Here is a 21,934-nt window from a genome sequence, read left to right as displayed (position 1 = left end):
ATTTCTATATTTGTTCCAAAATTGCAGTCTCTGAGCATTTTTCTGGTTTTCACTTACTACCAAATCTTTCTTGCTTTCCTTTTCTTCCAATTTAATCTAGCACACATTATTCTTCCTGCTTCAGCTTCTAATCCATGCTTGGTTCTCTTACAGTGTCCCAGAACACTCAATGCAAGAAGTACGTAATGACTAAAAATAAGCAACAGAAATCCGTACACTTTCTACTGCTTTAAAGACGTTTAGTTGCTCATTAACAAGGTATAGAAAACATTACTTTTCATGGACTATGAGTACTTGGGCTTTCTGTTCACATCTCTTCGTGTTCAGAAGCATTGTTTGTGGGAAACTGAATTCTGCTAATGCACTAATACCCCATTCCTTACTCTTATTCAAACTGACATCCCTCTTGTATGCCTCCCAAAATTATTCCATATTTCACTGCACATAATACTTTACAGTTTCAAAGCCCTTTACAAATAATCTCCTTGTGCTCTGGTCCTTCTAGATTTCTTTCAGATTTAAGTAACTGCAATATCACAGTTTGATTATTTTAATACACTTTTAATGCACTGTAGACAACCCCAACTTCTTGCCATTAGCTCACAGAACTCTGCCATTTTAAAACAAAATATAAATGTCAGAGAAAGCAACAACATCCTTTTATTAAACACTGGTAGACACATAAGCAAAGATAATATATTCTGAATATATGTTTGCTTTAATTTCTGTTGCTAGATACCTGATTAAAAAGTAGTTTGTTGCCATGCATACTGACAGTTGATACACAGAAAAACAAACAGTTTACCAGTACCAGATGATCAGACAACACAGGTGTCTTCTGATGTGAAATTTCACCTGCAACATGAAGTTCAGCTCTTTCAGTTTTATTCCAGGGCCAGCCAGGTAAAGGAAAAATAAAATGGAATAAACTAGATTAAAAAGGCTTTGAAGAACAGCATCTGGCCAGGCTGATGAGAAACAGATTTGTAAAGGCTAGACTGCAAATCTCAATTGCTGGAAACTGGAACATCTGGGATAAGAGGCATGCATGTAGGCAACAGTGAAACAGTAAGATGAGCACAGACTTTTTTTTTTTAAGTGTACTGTCTCTACTGGTGAGGTTTACATTGCAAAAGGCCTAGGCAAGTCAAGTGTGCTATGCACCACAGCTAGTAAATAAAGTAAAACATCTTGAGTTGGCTCTGTGAATGAGAAATGGTCAGGTTTTATCCCTGCATAAGTCATGACAAGCAGCACAATATTTGGACCTCATGCAATGAGAAGAAATAATAAAGTAATCCTGAGGGTTTACCAATATTTTTAAAGAATGCTGTACATTGACAAAACAGTTTTCTCTACTTAGTCATGCAGGTTTTACTCAAAAAGCATAGAATTCCGTATCTTATCCTATTGCTTGTAAATACAGGAAGGTTTTGGACAGTCTCTAGTCTGAACCAGTTGCATCCTGCAAAAAATTTTTTCCTATACGTCAAAGACAATTCCAACATCAGTTGTCTGATTCAGACTTCTGAGGATAAATTTGAAGCTTATATGGAAGTTTGTGGGACAGATTTTAGAACAGACTCATTGCCCAGTGAAAATGTTAGCATTCATGTAACACTTTTTACAACTACAGTTATTTACCCCCAATGCCCTTGGACACAAATTCTCTGCCTCCACATTTGTGTGGTATGTTGTGCACCTGTTGGGTGGTAACCCCACCCCAGACACAGCCACATCACAGGGCAGCAGATTGAGAGCTCACCACAGTGTGAAGCTGTGTGCAACCTCTCAGGACAAGCTACAAAGTCTGTAACTAACCACAAGCAGCTACCGTGCACCAAATTGTCAGGGGTTTCATCTTCTGTAAATTCTTGAGCAAGCAGATGAAAAAAACCAACCCACTGAACCAAGAATATGCTGCAAATGGTATAGATGAAGTTATTCAATGCTTTATGGAGAGGGAGAAAGCATAATCAGCTACTACTGATGATTAAGTAGGGTTTGGGGTGTTTTGCTTCAACCAATCCATAGTCACCATCAACTTCCCTTGGTAAACTTCAGAAAGTCTGTAATTTAGTGCTCCATTTTCTCCTACTTGCATCTATTAAATTTTTTTCACTGCCCATGATTATGCCTTTCTGTATAAAATATAGCCTACACCCTCCTATGCTTGCATAGATTTCTGTAGGCTACTCTCTAATGCTGTTGGTTCGTTTTTCTTCAAATGGTATAAATTATGTTGAGACTTGAATCAATGTCACAATGGTTGAAGAAGCTTCACACCTTTGCCCGTCAGCTTTTGCTGCAGGAAAGCCTTGTAATTGGCTTTTTCTACTCTACCCATGTTCTACATATCAACTGCCAACAATGAAAACACTGTTAGAATATGGGCTTTTGAAGATTTTTTGTTTGGGTTTTGTTTGATCATTTGTTTTCCAGAATGATGTGCACTATATACAAATTTTGCACCTAAGCTAAAGTCAGGATTCTTCAGTATTACCATGTCCTGAAACTCTGAGAGTTAATTTTCATGTTTGATGTCTCTCCCGATTTTCAAAAAGAGCTTACACTAGAACAAAGTGTGTGACACTACTATTTAAACACCACACAGTATTTTGAGATCAGTTCTCTATAGCTGCTCCTACTACCCATTTTAACATTTCTGGTAACACTTCTATGGTAGGAACATACGACAACAGAAACAACAAATATGTCAAATCCTGTTGGTACTGTAGATACACTGAAAGAAATAGGTAAGTCTCAGAAGTATAGGATATTGTTATTCAGACAACAGACAGACGGCACTTCCTTTCCCAGAACAATCTGTCTCCTGCCCTGACAACCCATTCCTGCTATATTTACCCGACCAAATTTTGCCAGTGATATATTTCCAGATGCACTTCAGCCACATGTCCCTGTCAGTCAGCCCAAGCACAGAGCAATCTGAGCAGAGAACAGCTCCTAGAAATCACTACATGTTAATCCATGCTTCCTCTCTTGCTTGCTGTTAGAGGTAAAGGAGAGAAAATGTGCAAAGCATTATTCTTGGTTTATTTTGGAAGCTGTTGTGGGGGCAAGAGGGACTTCATTTGATACAGCTATTTACTTCAACTGCTTGCTTTATGGCTGACAGATACCTGAAGAGAAAAAAAAAAAAATCTAAAACATGCAGTTAAAAATAACTGGCTGTTTCAACCAATTAATACTGGATGTCTAGAAACAAACTGTAAGGCTGTCTGAAAAAAAAAGGCTAGATGCTAAACCAGGAGCTTACAGCTCTGATCTGCCATGGGAGAGCCAATTCCTCATCCAGAAAAAAAAAAATTGTGCCATCTTTGCTGGAGAAAAGCAACACATATCAAGTACAGAAAATCAGTTCTAAATTTCATATAGTTCAATTTAAGAATGCTTACTGGCTAAAATTACTTGAACTGTGGAACAATAAGAATAGGATCTAATGAAAAGCTAGCTTTAGTTCTCCTCAGCTAAGCCACTTTACTATTTTAACAGTTAGATTCTTCCTATATTCTACCATACACTTTTGATCTCATGCTATCTCTTCCGATTGTAACTGGATCCTTTGAGCAAAAGACCAAATAAACTCTTTCCTCCACCTTCACATCTTTAAAAGATGCTCTTCACAGCTCCTACATCAATGTGGCTTCAATTCCAAAGTGCATTGAGACTAGAGCAATGGGGGGAAAAAAAAAACCTCACAACACAAAACCCCAAAACTACAAAATACCAGTCATCTCTCAGGATCCTACTAGCAAGACAACTTTGTCATTACATTGGTGGCCAGTCATTGGAACCAAGATTGTTTCTCAGTTCTAGGTACTATTAATCTTCCAGAGAAAGGGATGGGAGCTAAATCAGTGCTGCAAGAGAAAAATGTGAACAGAGGAGCTGAAAGGGTTTAAAATTGTAAATATCCTTCCTTTGGCTCCCTCCTCCCCTTTTCTGAAAAGCAGAGACAGGCAGTTTCAACCTTTCCACCGTTTATTTAACTGGCTTAACAGAGGGTCCTAACAGGTCACAAATAATCTTTTTAAATAAAAAGTACAAGTTGAATTCAACTGTGGATATATCAAAACTCATGGCCAGGCCAATTTTATTACTTGAAGTGGAATTAAAAACCACTGCAGCCTTCTTTTAACAACAGATTCACATAACAAGACCTCTTCAGCTAGATGAATGCAGGTAGAGGCTCCTCAGAACAAAAGTACTTTTGACCCATTCTTCTAAAACAAACAAATACACAGAGTTTGTATCCAAAACTAGTATTGCTTAAGGACAAGTACATCCTTTAGAACCATCTAGATTATTTTCACTATGGCATTAAAACTTTAAAATTTTAAAATGGTTAAACCCTGTACATTTGCACGTTTTCTGGTACCCTTTCCTTTTCAAATCTGTAACACTTCTCAAGCGTCTGACTGGCACATCATACAAGGGGAGACCAGCATGACAAGAAAGAAAATTAGCATCTTATGGGTGGCATTGAAAGATGTTAAAAAAAACCACTGGCCATTCCTAAGTGGGATCAAGTGAAATGTGGGCAAAACTGCACTACATGTTAGAGTTTACTAGCAGTCTCATACAGCTGCTCAAATTCAGGCATCTAATACAGGGATGTGAACAGCTGGTACCATCACCTGCTGTTCCTGCAAAGTGAAAGGGAGTGTGTGACCTTCCGCTGCAGCACATGGGTCTTGTACATGTGAACAAGTACCAGTATAGGCTGCAAAACTCAATAGCACTAAGAACTACCATCCAAACAGAAACTACAGTTTAAAGGCAGCTGAATAAGAATGTATTCACTCTCAAATTTTTAATAGATTGATAGTAAAAAGGGAAGGGAGAAAACATCTTGCAAAATTTAAGCTGATGTTGCCTCTGACACAAAGCTTTAATAGTCAGTTACCAAGCAACCATTAAGTAAAGCCTTCCAGGATGACTAGGATGGTGTCTCCGCTCCATTAAGTAATACATTTCTTCAGCAATTTCTTGTTCTCTGACGAAAATATTTTTTTTTTCAGTTACTGAACTACCATTCTGCTACTCTGTTACTCTATTACTTTCTACAACATCTGAATCTGTTCATTTCTTCCTCTCCTATGTTTCCACTCTTGACAAAGCCTTTTCCCCAAGAAAACATTATCTCTTTTTTATTTACCAAACATGGATCTGTCTTCCCTTCTGTTTGTCCTTAATGAAGCAGAAGCCTTCATGATGAAAGTATTCAGACTCCTGTATCATGCAAAGAAGTCACACACTTTCAGAAAAGTTTGTTGCTTAGAATTTATCTCTTTGCCAAATCAAAACCTAGTCTTCCTATGATATCACAGTACTCCTGTTTCAACTGAAAAAATGTCTTCCTGCTGACCATATTTTAACAGACAGGTAAATATTTGAGTAAACATATTTCCTACACCTTTGTGGTCATCATCAACATCACCACCAAAGTAAATATTCCCAGGACTGTATTCTCCCCATATTGAGGCAGAATGTATTTAATAGTAGGGAAGCACAGAAGTAAAAATTGGTGGCGCTTGTTACATCTTAAATCTGACGGAATATATTTGCACTTCAGACACTGAAACCCCAAATGTTTTAACTAAGAGCCGAGTATGTAAAGAAAAAGATAGTATTTCTGAATGACAAATGTGAAAACCTCAGGCTGAAGTGAAAACCAGCTAATGACGCCTCCTCCCATGCTGCCATGACAGCCATCTTAGTTATTACAGAACTATTATGGGCCACTATAAACTGTGTAATCCCACTTTGAAGAACATCCAAGTTCCTAAGTGCAGTTACTAAAGATGCTTACATAAGCAACCATATTATACCACTGCCACTCATTTTATTTCTAGAATAAAGCCCTTCCCCTAGGCTATCTCAGATCTAATAGACCCTTCTCCTTCAATATGCCATGATCAAGATAACAACCACATCTTGATTTATTTCAACAATACCTCATATTTACAACTTGCCACCTAAATTATTTAAGCAGTTGATCAAGAGGTAAAAGGAATCTAATTCAACAGCCACTTCACAGATTTTGTCACCGTATCAAGAAAAATTACAATTTCCTGAAAAGTAAGGGGGCACAAAGACCCATTTTTATAAAAGACTTCCTCCCAGAATTAAGTTAAACCCAATCAAAAGTGAACAGCATTGTTTTGATGTCTCTCATCTCATTAAGCACACACATTGAGAATTACAGTCATGTAAGCATTTAGCCTTCTGCACCGAGCAAAGGCAGCATACACTTTCTGAAAGGCTGCTCTGTTTACAACTTACTGTTTCAATATGGCTAGGAATAAGTTTCAGCTTACTGCCACAAGGACAGAACTGGAAATTAGAACTTCTAAAGTGGTTATATTAGGGTATACATAGAGGATCAAAGTACCACTATCACTGAAGAATTTTAACATACTCCGCTAACAAGCATTAATCAAGTGCACCCCTTGAGTATTACAATTGTGATTACAGTGCAAACTACATTAGCATAAGCTGTCATGGAAACAATTTATCAATCTATTCATTTTAGCAGGATAGCTAAAGCCATTATTGCCCTAAACTTTAGTTCTATTGTATATATGTGCAAGCTCTCGTCTAACATGTTTTACTTTTCTATTTCTACCCATCTTTTTTTGATTATAACATCTTGCCCTGTTCCTCAATTGTCATGTAATTATATACCTCCTCTTTCATGATGTGCTTGCATACAAAAGTAGTTTTAACTGACAAGTTTTAACTTCCCTTTGCACCATGCAAAGAGCACAGACACATTAATGTCATGAAGTTCAAGTGTCTATCCATGCCCTTAAACTTGTGCTGGGTTTGTGTGGCAGGGTTATTGATAGCGGGGGAGGGGCTATAGCAGTGGCCCCGGTGAAAAGCTTCTCAAAAGCTCCCCCAGCTCCAAGTCAGACCCACCTCTGGCCAAGGCCAAGCCAATTAGTGATGGTGGCTGCACCTCTGTGATAATGTATTTAAGAAGGGGTATCTCAGAGAGGGTTGGGGACTTGCAAGGAGGAGTTACAAGAAGGGCATGTATGGGAACGCCATGGTCAGCGGAAGGAAGGAGGTGGAAGAGGGGGACATGCGCTAGAGCAGAGAGTTCCCCTGTATCCTGTGGTGAGACAGCAGGGCTGCCCCCCCACCCCCGCCACCCATGGAAGTCACCAGAGAAGAGATTCACCCATGGCTTGTGGAAGATCTCTGGGACTCTGTGGGAAGCAGCAGCCCCCACTGCTGTAATTCAGTGCTGAGAGGACTGCAACACGTGGAGGTGACCCATGTTGGAGCATCTCAAGAACAATGCCTCCCATGGGGAGGACTCATGACAGAGAAAGTTTGTGGAGGACTGTCTCCCATGGGACAGATGTCATGTGGAGCAGGGAGAAGAATGCAGAAAAGTGCTTCCCTGGCTCAGGAGAAAGAGCAGCAGACTAACCAAAAATCCCCATTCCCTCCTGAGTTCAGGAAGAAAGGAGGGGGGAGGGGGGAGTGTTTTCAAGATATGGTAAGTTTCTCATGGTCCCATTCTGTTTGTTAAGTGTTGCTGTTAGCATTTTGAATTAAAGTTATGTTCTTCTCTCCCTAAGGAGCCTGTCTTTTGCCTGTGAATGGGTGAGACAACCCTCTCTGTCCTTATCTCCATTTCTAAGCCTTTTGCTTCACTTTCTCCTTCCTAGTTCTTGAAGGGGAAGGGGTGAGTCAAAAGCTGTTTGGCACTCAGTTGCCCTCTGGGCTCAAACCTCTAAACAAATGTCCAAATATAATTAGGAGTTCAAAGCAAGAGCAGGTTGCATTAACACTTCCAATGACATTTCCAAGCCACATGGGTACAGTACATCATACAATACTAGTTTAGATCTATCCGTTTTCTACAATAACTATGGTTAGATATTACTTCTCAAGATGGGTTTTATTTCCTACAATTTTGTGATGACAAGTACTGACTGACTGCCCCTATTGAACTCACTCACAATTTAGCCTTCCTCACTCTATTAATGAATTCACGGATTTCCATTCACTCCCAAAGTTTTTCCCCAGAAAGGATTTGTTGATACCACCAACACTGGAACAAATACACTTCAAACTCATCCATGATGTAACATTTCCATCTCTTCCACCTCATACCCTACCTTTAAGCCACTGTATTATAGGCAATATATACCAAATTTTCTCTTCTTTGTAGCTTTTAGAGGTGCTGTAAAGCAAGTTAAAATCACGTCATCTAAGAGGTGATAAGAGCTTTCACAAGACTGCACGCAGCTGTAAGTTTTATAGCTCTTTCCTGGACAATTTTGCTGCCTCATAATTTTCTAATGGAAAATTACAAAAGCAAGATCTTGGCCATCTGAAATTTTTTTTTAAGAACTTACAATGAGGAGGTCCATAACATGTTGGAAGAAATTAATTTTTTTCCTGATTGCAAAAAACCCCAACACCCTTCAGCAATAATCTACTTCACAACACTCAGATAGCAGACAAGCTAGGTACAGTTACCGTAAAAAGAAAAAGCTCTTGCAAATTTACCTCAAATGGGCGATCAACTTGCTATTTAATAACAATGTTCTCCATTACTTTGCTACTTTTATACTTACCTTTAAATCCCACATGTTCCACTTCTCTTCCTGCTGGCTTTTTTTCTTCCACACTATTGAGAGAACCAGCACTTTATCACACATCCCTGCACTATTCAGGAAAAAAAGTGCATTTTGCCCAATTGAATCTTTTTTCAAACCTCTCCTTCAAACTCACATCTTGCTATAAACTGTATTAGGGATCAGGCAACAACAGTGTATTTGAAGACAAATGGAACTAGTCATTAGAAAAAAACCCTCAAGTGTTTAACGACTTAGTATACTTAATGACTTCTCTCTGCTTCTACCCTCTTAAGCTACAAACTCTTTGAGGTGAGGAATGCTTCACTCTGCTTGTTGTGTATGTATGACCAATGCATCTTGGCATTCCTATTACATATTATGCAACTATATGTACACCTGCACTTTCTGACACAAGTTATTGCTTCTTTTAAGCAAATCACCTTTGAGACATTGTTTTTAACAGGTTAGATGGCAGCAGTTAGCAAAGAGAGAAGAGTGTTAAAAGCAGGCAAGGTGACAGAAGAGCTATAAATTTAATAAACTACTACTGGAATTCAGCAATTTCACGTACACTCCTACTTCCAGAGGGTTTTTAAAATAATGCAAATAGCCTTAATATCTCTTAACTGGCCACAATTCCTTTCAACTAGTCTTGCCCGAAACAAAGACATCCTCAACAAAAAAATCTGGAATATAACCTCCATGGATGACTTAAGAACCACCTTAACTTCAACAGAGCATCTGGTACTGCCTTTCTACCAAATCAAACTGCAATTTATTGCTCTCTAATGTATGTACATTAGGCCATTTCCTTTATGGCTCCACTTCACACAGAAGCAGTAACTGAAGGAAATAATGGAGTGCCCAACAAGTGGGAAAGTAATTGCTCAACAAGCGTGGAACAAGAGAGAGTCAGCTGCATACCGTGCACATGTGGCAGCTCTTCAGAGCCCAGCCCTGCAGTAGTAACAGAAGGCTGGTGTTACAGAACAAGCCCACTGTGGGAACTCTGCCAAGCAACAGCCAGGAGTGCTTGTCCATCTAAATCCTTGGGTCCTTAAGGATTAGGGGTCAGGAAACAATTCCTTCCAACAGCACCACCTCCTGCCTGTACCTGCCAGTCATTAGCCATGCACAAATGGAAGCCTGCTAAGCTCCAAGCTCTAGTCTTAAAGTCCACCCAAAGAACTGTATTAAAAGGATATTTAGGTGGTATTGCAAAGGTGGCGGTGCTGGACTGCAGAAATACCTTGTGTGAAGGTTATCTTAGTGCGTTGGTTGGTTTTTTTGCTCTAGATATCCCCAGAATCACTCCACTTCTTTTGAAATTATTCAGTAAGTTTCTTATTACTCAAACACAAAACAGAAGATGAACACAAGATCAAATTAAGGATGCTACACAACCACAGTTTAGCCCTTTCTGCCTGTTCAGTTCTAATTATACAACCTCTCCATTACAAGCTTCCCCTTCTCAGGAGTCCCAATTTCATCCAGTAACCTATGTTGAAGGCCTCAGTGTGCAATTCAAAAGAACCAATTAGAGTTCAGAGCAGCCCCATCCACACCTAACATCTCACACACACTCTGCGTAAATACTGTCCCTCACACAATACAAAAAGGTTATGGTGCTTATTTTGGTGCATTTATAAGCCTCATAAATACTAACAGTTATTATTACTCAAGCACATTCCTCCTCTTTCTTCTTTTATACAGAAAATAAACTAAATCTTAAGTGAAATTACAACAATTTTGGAGTCACTTTTGAGCTTGATAAATTCACATCCCAGGTCTCCCAGTGCAGCTACCATTCTTAGGGCACATTAGTGTCACTTCAGGACAATTGCTTAGAAAGTAAAGCACAAAATTAGCAACTACCTGGGGAAAGTCTGGTTTATTCTCCAGCAACACCAAGAAATCTATGCCAAAAATATAAATAGAAGCTTATTATCTAATGGAAATTCAAAGACCCCAGCTATAAGACAGTCGTTTGAATCACTTGATTCTACAGTGAGATTAAAAAGAAGATTAATCTCTCTCAAAAAAAGTATTTGGAACTACCTACAGCTTCAAAGCAAAAACACTGCATTGGTTTACATTCTCTGTGCACTTGGAAAGATGTCTGCATTCATGAAGACTAGGAACTTGCTTTTAAAATGACAACTTTTACTGTATTATCTGAACACAGTTTGCAAAAATCAAGTCTGGATTCAGCCTGCAAGCAAAACATCAAATTAAGGTTATCACTGTAATCTTCATATTTCTTATAGTAAGAAAGTGACAGAGAATATTATGAGAAATTAATTACCATTTCTGTACGCTGTGTCAGGTCACTCGATATGGACTAAAACTGTATTGCCATCCAATAATTAGAGTGAGGCTGAATTAAAGTTATGAAAAAAAACCTTACTCTATCAGTTTCCTAGCCTTTCTTACACCCTTACCATTCTTCTTAAAAATTTTAGAGAATACAGCAAAAACTAAATGTTAGCTTGTGTTGCTTGGTCTTCCAAAATACCAAGTTAACATGTATGAATACCTGTTTCTTTAAAAAAAAAAAAAAAAAAGTAAAAAACATGGTTTTTTTTAAAAAGTTAGGAACAAACATAATCTAGGAGACCAGTGAGTCTTCTACATCTTTTATATGAAGTTGATATGCAACAGAAAAAAGCTTAGGTGGTAGGGGTTTTTTTAACGTCTGCTCTAAATAACATTGCAATCCTTCAGTGCAAACAAAGGGAGAAGTATCACAGCTTACAGTTCATCAGTATTTGTTATTTGCTAATAAGTGCAGGCACTTCCTGCAGAAAGTCAATAAATAAACAAATAAAACGCAGTATTGCTCTTATCTGACAAGTGCAAAGTAACAAGCATTACAGCACTATACATCACACATCCATGAAATCTAATTCCTATGCTACTTTAAAAAAATAATAATTCTGATTTCTTAACTTGAATAGGCCACAATGAACATCCCAGATTCCATTCAACAGCACAGCAGTAGCACTGAGAATAGACCACATATTTATTTACTACCAATTTACCCAATTTACCACTTCATAAAACTAGATCTTTCAGAAAAAGTTCAGACATTAATCCCAAATCAAGATAAAACTCCTGTACTGTTTTGTATGAATTTCAGATGTTCCCTAAAAACTGCTCAGACATGAGGAAAATGACTGTGCAATCAAATCTACATACCAAAAAACTGATGGCTACAGTAACAAGTATATTAAGTCAGTACACTGGGCAGAGGTTCTCTTACGGTTACAGCCATTTGACCTTTAGCCAACTCTTAATGCCCCAGCCAACCCTCTAAAGATGGAGATTTGCAGCAGCTTCTTGTCTGATATAAGCCATGAAAAGATTCTTCTGAACCCACTGTACAAGCATTCATTTAAAATGTCATGAATGTGCATGAAATCAGAGTGCTTCTAACAGCTTACTTTGCAGCTTCTGTTTAAATGCACTAACTCTGAACCACTAGAGGATAAAGGACTCAAACCTTCCAGTCTCGCACTCATGGACCTAAAACATACACAAGCACCTCTTCACAGGTGTGTTTACCTAGTTTAAACCTTATTTAAATAGACTCTCGATGCACACACTTTCCACAAACACCTGCTTCTCCCACTGCAGTGCTGACTTGTACAAGGCAGTTGCATTCAGTCCTAAAGCCATCCTACCCATCAGTAAGTAGTACTTCCGTCATGAAAATCCTGGTTACTTCATCCCCCCCAGTCAGAGCAAAGCACAAATTCTGCAATGAGGAGAATGACTACAGAAGTACCTGCTCTTGCCTCCACATCATACTGGAATGGTCTTAAGACTTCAACAGCCACAGCAAGATTTAAGAAAACCCAACCCTCATCAGATCATGGAAAAGCAGGCTTATAATTAATTAATATTTTCAGCAATTTGTGGTTATAAAACCTCTCCCTAGTGAGCTCAGGAGCATGCTAAATTGGAAACACTCATGAAAGAGGAGATGCTCAGTTATCACTGGATGTCAGAAAGAAGCTTCCTTTTGTTGACCTAAATTCATAACAAAACTCATGAAATAAACAAATATTTCAACATCCAGACAAATTTTCTAGACACACAGCTTACTTTAAAATGCAGTTAAATGCAAGTTGTGATGACAGTGACCCTAGATCAAAACTTGTATCAATACTAAGGCTTCCATCAGTTTTAAAATATCCTTTGAAAATGTAGTTGTGTTTCAACTTTTGCATGTATGGACAAAGCTTGATAGTCACTGCTTCCATATGGTCATAACTCAGGATGCCAATTTTTGCTTTTTCTAAGCACTGGAAATACAAGACACCACATCAAACTTAGGCTTATGGTGCTTATCTTAGTACAACAAGCATTCAGCTATTAAATTTATCTTGGAGTAACTTATGCATCACTCAAGACAACAGAACCTCTATTTATCCTTCCTGTTTTTCAGGCAACTACTATCAACAATAATTATAATATATGCAGCCCACAGAAGTGTAAAAATGGCATACAATAAACCACATTATAGTGGATCAAAGCAGACAAGTTAATTTTCAAATTTTTAAATTGTTTTTATAAATCAACATAAAATTACCACAGAAATTAAGTTTCTCTGACAGAATTTTAAAGAGCAACATCATTCCACATAATTCATGTCCAAGGCCCTTAGCTAGGTATGCTGAACTACAGAAGTGAAGTTACTCTTGCCATAACTATGGGATTGTTTGTGCTCAGCAACAGCATCTTCTCTAGATGCTTCCTCCCAAAGCCCATTTAGACATACACTGGGCTGTGATGCCACTACTTAGTTGCAGACAAGCTTTTACTATTTTGGTAATCAAATAAAATGCATTATGTAATTTAGTTACTCTTAGAGAAGCAATGCTTTGAAATGGGAATCTTTAGCTCCTGGATGCATACGGTGCATCTTTATACCCTTGACCAGGGCATTTCAGCATCACAGTCATGACAGAGTTAATACCCACTAGCTCAGAGGAGAACAAAAGGTACTCCACTGCAACATGCCTAACATTTACATTGCCTCTCTTTGCTCATTAAACAGGTTTTGGTTAAATAATGAACAAACTGTATTACAGACTCCGATGAGAATTCCAAAATTATAAATCAACTGGTAAAGCCCAGAGGAGAATGAAGGGAGTGGGAGGGAAGGAAGGATAATATTGACTAATATAAAGGGCGCAGCTTGACAGTGGATATGCCTGCCACACCTGATCAAACATGCTCCTTGGGGGAGGGGAAGAGAGCGCGAGAGCAAGAGGGGAGATGGGACAAGGCAGCCTGAAATTTGCATCCGGAACAGATTAAAATGGGTTCTTGGGGGATTGAGAAAATACATAATATATATTACTATAAATGCAAAATTGTACTAAAAGCTAACTCAAATGTCAAAGATTACAGCTTGAATAAATTTAAATATAAAAGCAATGCATTTCCATGAGCTAATGAAAGAGACATGAAGGGGGGGGGGAAGGAATCAGGGCTTAAAAGTGGTATGTGTCCTCAGCACCTTTCGTCAGCACTTGGAAGTGGTACTGTACTTCTGGGGAACATACTTCTTATGTGATTCCAGGCTCAGCACTGACACAAGAATGGGCAAGCTTTAAAATTAGAAATGCAAAAAGTCCATCTCAAACTTAAGTTGAGTGCAGTTCTGAATTCTCACTGTAATAAAGGGACCAGCAATAAAGCTTACTTTCAACTATCACAATCAGTAAGACAAATCCTGCAAAGAACCAGCAGAATGCCACAAGCAGCTCAGGATTAGCCTCACTTCCAGACCTTCAACACACACTTAGGTTACATTTAAACAATCACTCCCAAAACTACAAAAAGAGAAAACATGGAGGGAAAGGGGAGAAGAACAGTTTGGGAGAGAAAATCTGGTCAGAATACACATCACAGCCTTGTGTTCTACTTCTGTAATCAATATAGATTTCCAGTTCCTTTCAGTGTTACTGATCACAAAGTAAGCCTTTCACTTCAAGATTCAAGAAACCCAAGTGGAAAGTGAAGTCTGTGCTTCACTTACTACTGATAACAGATGAAAACCAACAAACCAAAGAATGTGAGGAGAAAACAGATAATGGTAGGCTACTTTCTAAGTAGATTTTCTCATTGTTCACAGATCAGAAAGCCTAAACAAAGCACAGAAACACTATGCATAATAATAGACCAGATTTCACATTATTACAAGCTTCACTATATTGAAGAAACATGCATATTTTTATATAAAAATGTCTGTATACATACATACATATACACACACATATGTATCTCTCCAGATAGTGGCAGCAGTGGTATTTGTGTACTAGTTTACATTGGTATTATTTGTCTAAAAGTACATAGGTATTTGCTTTTTTCTTGTTATTCAATATATGACCTCTAGATAGTAAATAAGTGTATCTGCACATTTATTTGCATGTAGCCTAAGCAGTTACACATACCTGCTAATTTCTGTATAAGCTTACCTGTTATATTATTCAGCACTTCTTTTAAGAGGCTAAAGCTATGCAGCAGGGGATCTCTTTCTTCATCCTATAGGTTATATATAGGAAGGAAGTCATTAATGAGGCAAACATATTCCTGAAGACAAATCTTAATAATGGGTCTGTAAAGACCTCACCTTTATATTCACAGAAGTACTGTGGGTTGAATTTATCACTGTCAGTGCATTTACTCCCTCAAAATCAAGACAAGCATTTTTATTTTCCTGCTAGTGCTCCCCAATGTCATACAGCTCAAATGTCAAAGCATAGGTTCAAGACTGAGCATTCTGGTTTGGTTTTATTGTCCTTAGAAGTATTTCTGATTAGCCTTCCACTATTCAATAAATTTCAGAGCAAATCTACCTCATACCATATTGAAATAGCTCACCTGGATTTGCTATAATGTTAATCTATGCAGATTGTAATGGGAACAGAAATACAATGACATTTGGTGCCATTAAAATAACTTGAAGAAAGAATCACAGTGCAAAATTTATATGAATAGCTGCATCCTTTAGCCTTAGTCTATCTTTACGATACTAAAATAAGGAGAAACAGCAGTTTTTCCAAGCTGTGTACCTCCTACTGGGTGGCAGTGAGCTCTACGGTAGAAATGCCTGTTAGAAAGAAAAACGACCCTGTCCTTTGACAAACTGAAACCACTTGTGCAGGGTGACAGCCATTTGCTATTCATGTGACATTCTGAAGTGCACCATGGATACAGTACACCACATGCACACATTTACACTGTGGAAGCCATAAACTGACCAATGTCATTAGACTTGGAAACACTGTATTAATGGCTTTTAACAAAACAGGTTTCAATCAGGAATATAGCTAGCAGTCACAGAAGTGACAGAGCTGAAAAAAAGATACTAGTCCAATGAAAAATTAAAAAATACCCTATATATAACAACTTCCCCAGTTTTTATTTCATGGCTTTCATAATGAAGACTGTCTTCTCTAAGAGGGTACAAAAGATATATAAAAACATTGTGCTAAATAAAATAACACCATATATTCAAAATTTCTGACATACCAGGTGATAAAAGTCTAACTGAGATGATTCCCATGTGGAATACAATGTGGGATTTTTTGTTTGTTTACATGGTCTATAGGTAGAGTTCTAGCTCCTTACAGTTGCTGGCACACAAGAAGCCAAAGCCACCCAGTGTGAAACAATGTAGAAAGTTATTGCAACTTTACTTACAAAAGCACTATAATGAATGAGTGCTAAAAAAAAAAAAAAAAAAAAAAAAAAAAAAAAAAAAAAAAGAGTAGAGGCACTTGTCTAAAATCAGGTGGTTTCTGCCACAGGTGAACAGGTAGCAACAATTCAAGCTAACTTACCAGATGTGTGTGAGTGCTCCATCGGGCATTACGCTTTATGGCTCCCACCACTGCGTTGATTTCACCTTGTACAATGTAAATATTCTTATCCACCATCCTGACAATCCTGAAAAAAAAGGTAATTCAAATTAACCTCCAGCCCCTCAGAATCATTGTCTTCCTCAGATAAAACATCAAGTTGGCCCTGGTCAAGCAGGAGGCCTGCAGAGATGCAAGAAACTTTCAGATCGTTGTTTTGTGCATGCACACAAATACAGTTATTTTGTAAAAAGGAAGACATTTTTCTACAAAGTGTGTTTTCAAGACCATGAGAAGCGCATCTGTGAAGCAAGAGACAACTTTGCCAAGGCACATTCCTTGTTGTTTTTTTTTTCCAGTCTGTGTAAGTTCACAGAAGGATAAAGTGTTAGGGTACCAGGACAGACATCCATGACAATGCAATAACACACACATCTCTGGCACTTATGCAAAGTCCCGCAGCTCTACACAGAACACAAAGCCAATCTTGTACTTTGTTAAATAAGCATCAGTGGCTTGAATAAGCTGTCCAGACCAAAAGTCTTTGGCACTTTAAACTTTGACAAAATAAAGTAACTTGTAACAGATGTTGATTTCACACTTGCTTCATGAAAAAAGCTTACAAGAAAGCAGGCAAGTGAAAAAAAAGTCATGAGTAAGACCACAGAAAGAAATGAGTAAAAGTGGATGGAACAAAGGGAGAAAAAGTGAGAAAGCTAAAGGCAGACATTTACTCTCATATAGCCTGAGCTCTTGTAGGGAAAAACTTAAACCAATATACCTAGAAAGAGAGCCAGAACATGGGGAAAAATGTTACAAACAAGAAATACTTGTAATGGTCTGAGAAAAAGAAACAAAGAGTGGATTACTACAGGATTGTTCTCTCTATACTAGCTATAGCCCAGATACAGGCAAGCATAAAAAAAATAAGAATGGAGGGGAAGGGACACAACTGTTTATAAAGAATAAACAGGACTTATAAAGAGGCCACAGAGTCAAGATGATACCATGTCTGCCAATGAGAAGGATTTGGTGAAATGCTAGCCAACTTAAGAGACTTTTTAAGAATATACAAAAGGAAAATGAGGAATCCAGCTTGAAATCACAACAGGCCATCCACAGGGAAGCAAAAGACTGAAAACAGATGAAACATTGATCATAACAGTTCAAATCAGACAGGCTCATTTTAAAGATTCAGTTGGGGGGAGGGCGGGGGTGGCAGTTAATAAAACACAGAGAATATGAGAAGGATTTTTGCCCATGTAGCAAAAGCAAAGCTGGGAGGAAACAGTTTTGGTGTTATTACTCCAGACCTCAGAAACATCACCAAAGAAATTTCAGAGTATACATCCTAAATCTGTCAGGCTTCACGTTAATTAACATGTTTGAATTATCAACAACGCTTCAAATATACAAATATCCTCTGAGTAGAAGAGACTAATTTGCTTCAGGACTCTGTAAATAATTGAAAGAAAGCAAAATATTATAAAAAGATACTTTATCAAGGGGGAACATGAGATTTGTTGTTCCATTTTTAGTATGCTTGCAACAGGGTGAATAACATAGCAAAACTGTTTCTTACTTCATTAGATTAATTATATATAAAGGTACTCCTAAGTGTTACACAATAAATTAGGGGCAAAGACAAAAATATTTTATAATATAGGAACAGCCATGACAGATCAAATCAATAGTTTATCTCATTCACTACTAGATAATTCAGAAAAATAAACAAATGGTTCTGCCAAACAGTTTGCTTGTGCCCTGAAGAACAAAGGTTTATATCCTCCCTCCACAGCCGTAAGAGAACCACAGATATTCTTCCTACTTGTGTCTAATGCCCGAGAGATGTTCCTGTCCTCAAAAGTGACTAATTCCATATATTATTTATATGACTGCATTAAAGTATTGCATAAAAATACCCCTGATCACAAGTTTTTCTACTTCAGTATGTTGTCTTTGTTTTAGTCCAAGACATTAATGGGAGATTTTCTCCTCCATGTAAAAGTCCTCATTTATTTTTTCTTTCATTAATTCCAATATTTTCCATATTTCTACACAGGCAGTTTCAGGGATCAAAACTCTGGCCCACAGAGTTTTTGGGGAAATACTTTATACATTCAAATTTGTCAAAGCTCAAGTTTTTCCTGTCTTCACTGTTACAAAACAATACTGAGCATGTAAACTTTGTAGTGCCATTCCAGTCATCTAACAAACTGACATGGAAAAGCATGTAAAGAAATACCAGACATACGTATCACACGCCTTGCACATACACAGATACTCAATAGTTCTGCCAATACTTAAAGCAATGCCAAAACTTAAATGCTATTCTGCATACTACTGAATTTGCTTGTAAAACTCTCATTACTTCTCCTCTACTTTTAACATAAATGAATCAGGATGGAAACATTTGATCAACTCAGTCCTTATTGAACGTAGCAGATTTAAGAGTGCTCAGCTGTTCCCAAACCTGGTGCTATCTCCAAGCAGCAAAATATGAAGATAGACACAAACATCCAACACACCCATTTTCCTTTTGACTTGCTGAGAAACTGAATGCGCTGATCCTTTCAAGCAAGGGTGCAAAAAACCCATGTTGCTTGGCAGGGCTCTCCTGACAAAACCATGCAAAACTTAAGCATTTTTTTTTGCAATTATATCCTTTCATTGCTAAATTTGAGAAGACTTGATGAGAACACACTCCTTTCCTCACTGCAGATTACATTAAATATAACTTTATTTAAAAGTACAAAAATTCACTTTACACATGACAAAAAACTTAGTGGTCCAATGCAACTGAAATAACCTCTCATACTGGAGACATAAATTCAGTCTCAGATCTCTGTACATCACACATACAGCCCACTTCACCAAAAACACTGAGTAAAGACAGGGGAAAATCTTGATTCACATTTATGCTTATAGTTAACCAAGCAATAGCACACACACATTCTAAAGCAAACCATGGCCAACTATCTTCATTCACACAAAGGACCTCTGCAACTGTGTGCTGGAAAAGGAAACAGAAAATAATTACTGGGGGGAAGGGGAAAGTCAGACAGCTATTTTCAGAGAAATGCACCTGTAAGCTAAACCCACCAAAAGCACCATCCATCCCTGCAAAAGCTTAAAAGTTTATTTCAGGCAATGAAAACAGCTTCTCTAAACTCTGCGCTTCCCAAAGCCTACCCCTTTTAAACTATCAGATCATTTCAGGATGCATTCCTTCAACTGTATCTTCATCACAAGCAACAGCTGCTCACACTTTAGAACTCAGTAGCGGTGTACTACATTGAGAGAAATCTTACAATTGAAATTAATGCTCTGAAGCTGCAGAGAGAAAGTTACAAGATTTACCAGACCAGCACTGAATGATCAGAGCATGGTGGTAATCAAGCAAAACAACTGTTTGTACAACATACAAAAACATTGCTAACATGAATTCAAGCTTAGTGTTACAAAGGTATGGCCTGAATACTGGGATATTGTATAACTGTTGGTTGGACAGGTTAACAGAACTAATGCTGAAGATCATTCAAAAAGTTGAAACAACCTTCCTCACAAAGCCATGGTACTGACACCTCTTGGTGTCTTCAGATCAAGACTGGATGCCTTTCTTCAAAACAATCTTTAATCAAACACAGGATAGCGGACTCAGTACAGAAACAAATGGATTAAGTTCTGTGGTCTTGAGTTGTGTAGAAAACAGGAAAGGCACCTATTAAATTTCAAATGCTTTTTAGCTCCTTATCTCTTCAGTTAGTCCTACATAAAATCCTGTTTCTTTCTCATGATCAGTTCATACATCTGCTTAAATCTGCAGACCAGTCCTCAGATTTGGCTCCTGTACAGAGCTTCGAACAGGCAGCATAGTGAAAATGACAGCTCCAAACCAAGACGACACAGCTGCCCAGCCCACCACCAGACACGGGAAGCTGTTAGCATGCACAGTGTCACTGCTGACAAGGTTAGGAACACTATGACTGGAAAAAGGTAGATTTCCAAGCATGCCATAAAAGAAAACAAAATCTAACATTCATATGCTTGTCAGGCTACAGCAATGTCATATGGACAGTAATTGTCACTATTCTGAGATGCCTGAAATAGTATCAGATGTGAAATCTTCATATAAAAACACTGACAAGATTTACATCTGCAAATGTTATTTCACATGTGCACTGAACACCCCACAGCTCAACCCTGGAACACACTACCCCAAAACATTCCAGTGCATAGGAACCCAAGCTTTTTCCTGGGTATTACCATAAGAAATCTCAGATACACTTTCAGGAGGCATTCCTTCCCCTGCAGGGAAATGTCTGCAACTCTTCTGGAAACAAGCAAGAGTTAGCATCAAAAGTGACAACGTCTGCCAGACTTCCATCAAGTCACTTATTCCTATCACTAACTTTAGCCTTCAGCTATGGTAACTGGCTCAAGCCCAGTGAAACCACTCCAGTAAATAGCAATAATAAAAAAGAACATAATCACTACATAAGCAAGAAAGGCAGTATTTCAGACTAAGCTTCTGTTGACCTAAATTTGCACTGTTTATGATAATACATGCATAATCTATATAGTCTCTGACCTAGATTTGGCCACTCAAGTCCTGATACAATACACTGCTACCAAAACCAACACACAACCACCTTCAGTCTCTGAATCACAAACAATTCCTGCCAAACTCAGAGCTACCTAGGTTACCCAGAAACCCAGCTGACAATGAAAGAGCACCTTTTCTTCCTTCTAAATTGCACATGGAAGGTACATGAATCTCCATCATGAAATTTAAGTTGCTTGTGTTTTTCATGTGACAACTACTCTGCAATAAACATCACAGGCAGTAAAAGTTCGGAGAACTCAGGGTGTTTCTCCGAAGGCTAGGTCCTAATGTCTGGATAAAAATAATAGAAAAGTATTAATTCATAAGTATGGCAAGGAACTGTGCAGTCCAGTGATACCAAAATTCTGGGCAATTAAGAACACCCTTTGGAAGTGAAGCAGCAGTAACATGACAATGGTGGCACATCAGAAAGGAAGGTGGAACAGGCTTCTTTGCAAGTCTCTGCACTTAGTTGCAACAGTGAGATAGCGCCTGGGAATCAACAGAAATCAGCTCACATTTATCTGTCAAAACTATAGAGGAAGAATGAAACCGAAGGTAAATATGGAGAGGGGGATTTTCTTTCTTTCAATTACTTCATACTGTTGAAACTAAGAAACATGGTATCAGCTGAACTCAACGTACACCCTAAGTCAGCTCTGAGCCTTCCTCTTGGAACAGCTAAGCAGCTGGCTGTATGCTGGGAAAGGTCGCTGATTCCACCGATTTTTACGCAAGCAGATGCCTGTGCAGGTGTAAGACGCGCCGGCACCTCTCGGCCCGTGCTGCGGCCACCAGCCCCGCTCCGAGCCCTGCCCTTACGGCTCCAG

At 38.3% G+C, this 21,934-nt stretch overlaps 1 protein-coding gene across 4 annotated transcripts in view; it reads right to left on the bottom strand.

Annotated features, from left to right (window-relative positions):
* The window catches only part of GBF1 (golgi brefeldin A resistant guanine nucleotide exchange factor 1), a 104,100-nt gene extending 87,507 nt beyond the window's left edge, over window positions 1–16,593 (bottom strand). For all 4 annotated transcript variants that reach the window (XM_026851041.1, XM_026851042.1, XM_026851043.1 and 1 more), the window contains exons 1-2: window positions 16,481–16,593; window positions 15,113–15,179 (exon numbers count right to left, since the gene is read on the bottom strand). In XM_026851041.1, the coding sequence (XP_026706842.1) occupies window positions 15,113–15,179; window positions 16,481–16,576 (163 nt within the window). In that variant the 5' untranslated portion in view covers window positions 16,577–16,593. The remainder of the gene's footprint in view (window positions 1–15,112; window positions 15,180–16,480) is intronic.
* Window positions 16,594–21,934: the final 5,341 nt, after the last annotated feature.

This window comes from Athene cunicularia (assembly GCF_003259725.1).
Source record: "Athene cunicularia isolate RWA chromosome 6 unlocalized genomic scaffold, athCun1 chr6_part1, whole genome shotgun sequence".
Classification (NCBI taxonomy): Eukaryota; Metazoa; Chordata; class Aves; order Strigiformes; family Strigidae; genus Athene; species Athene cunicularia.
This window is presented reverse-complemented; position numbering and strand designations above follow the sequence as displayed.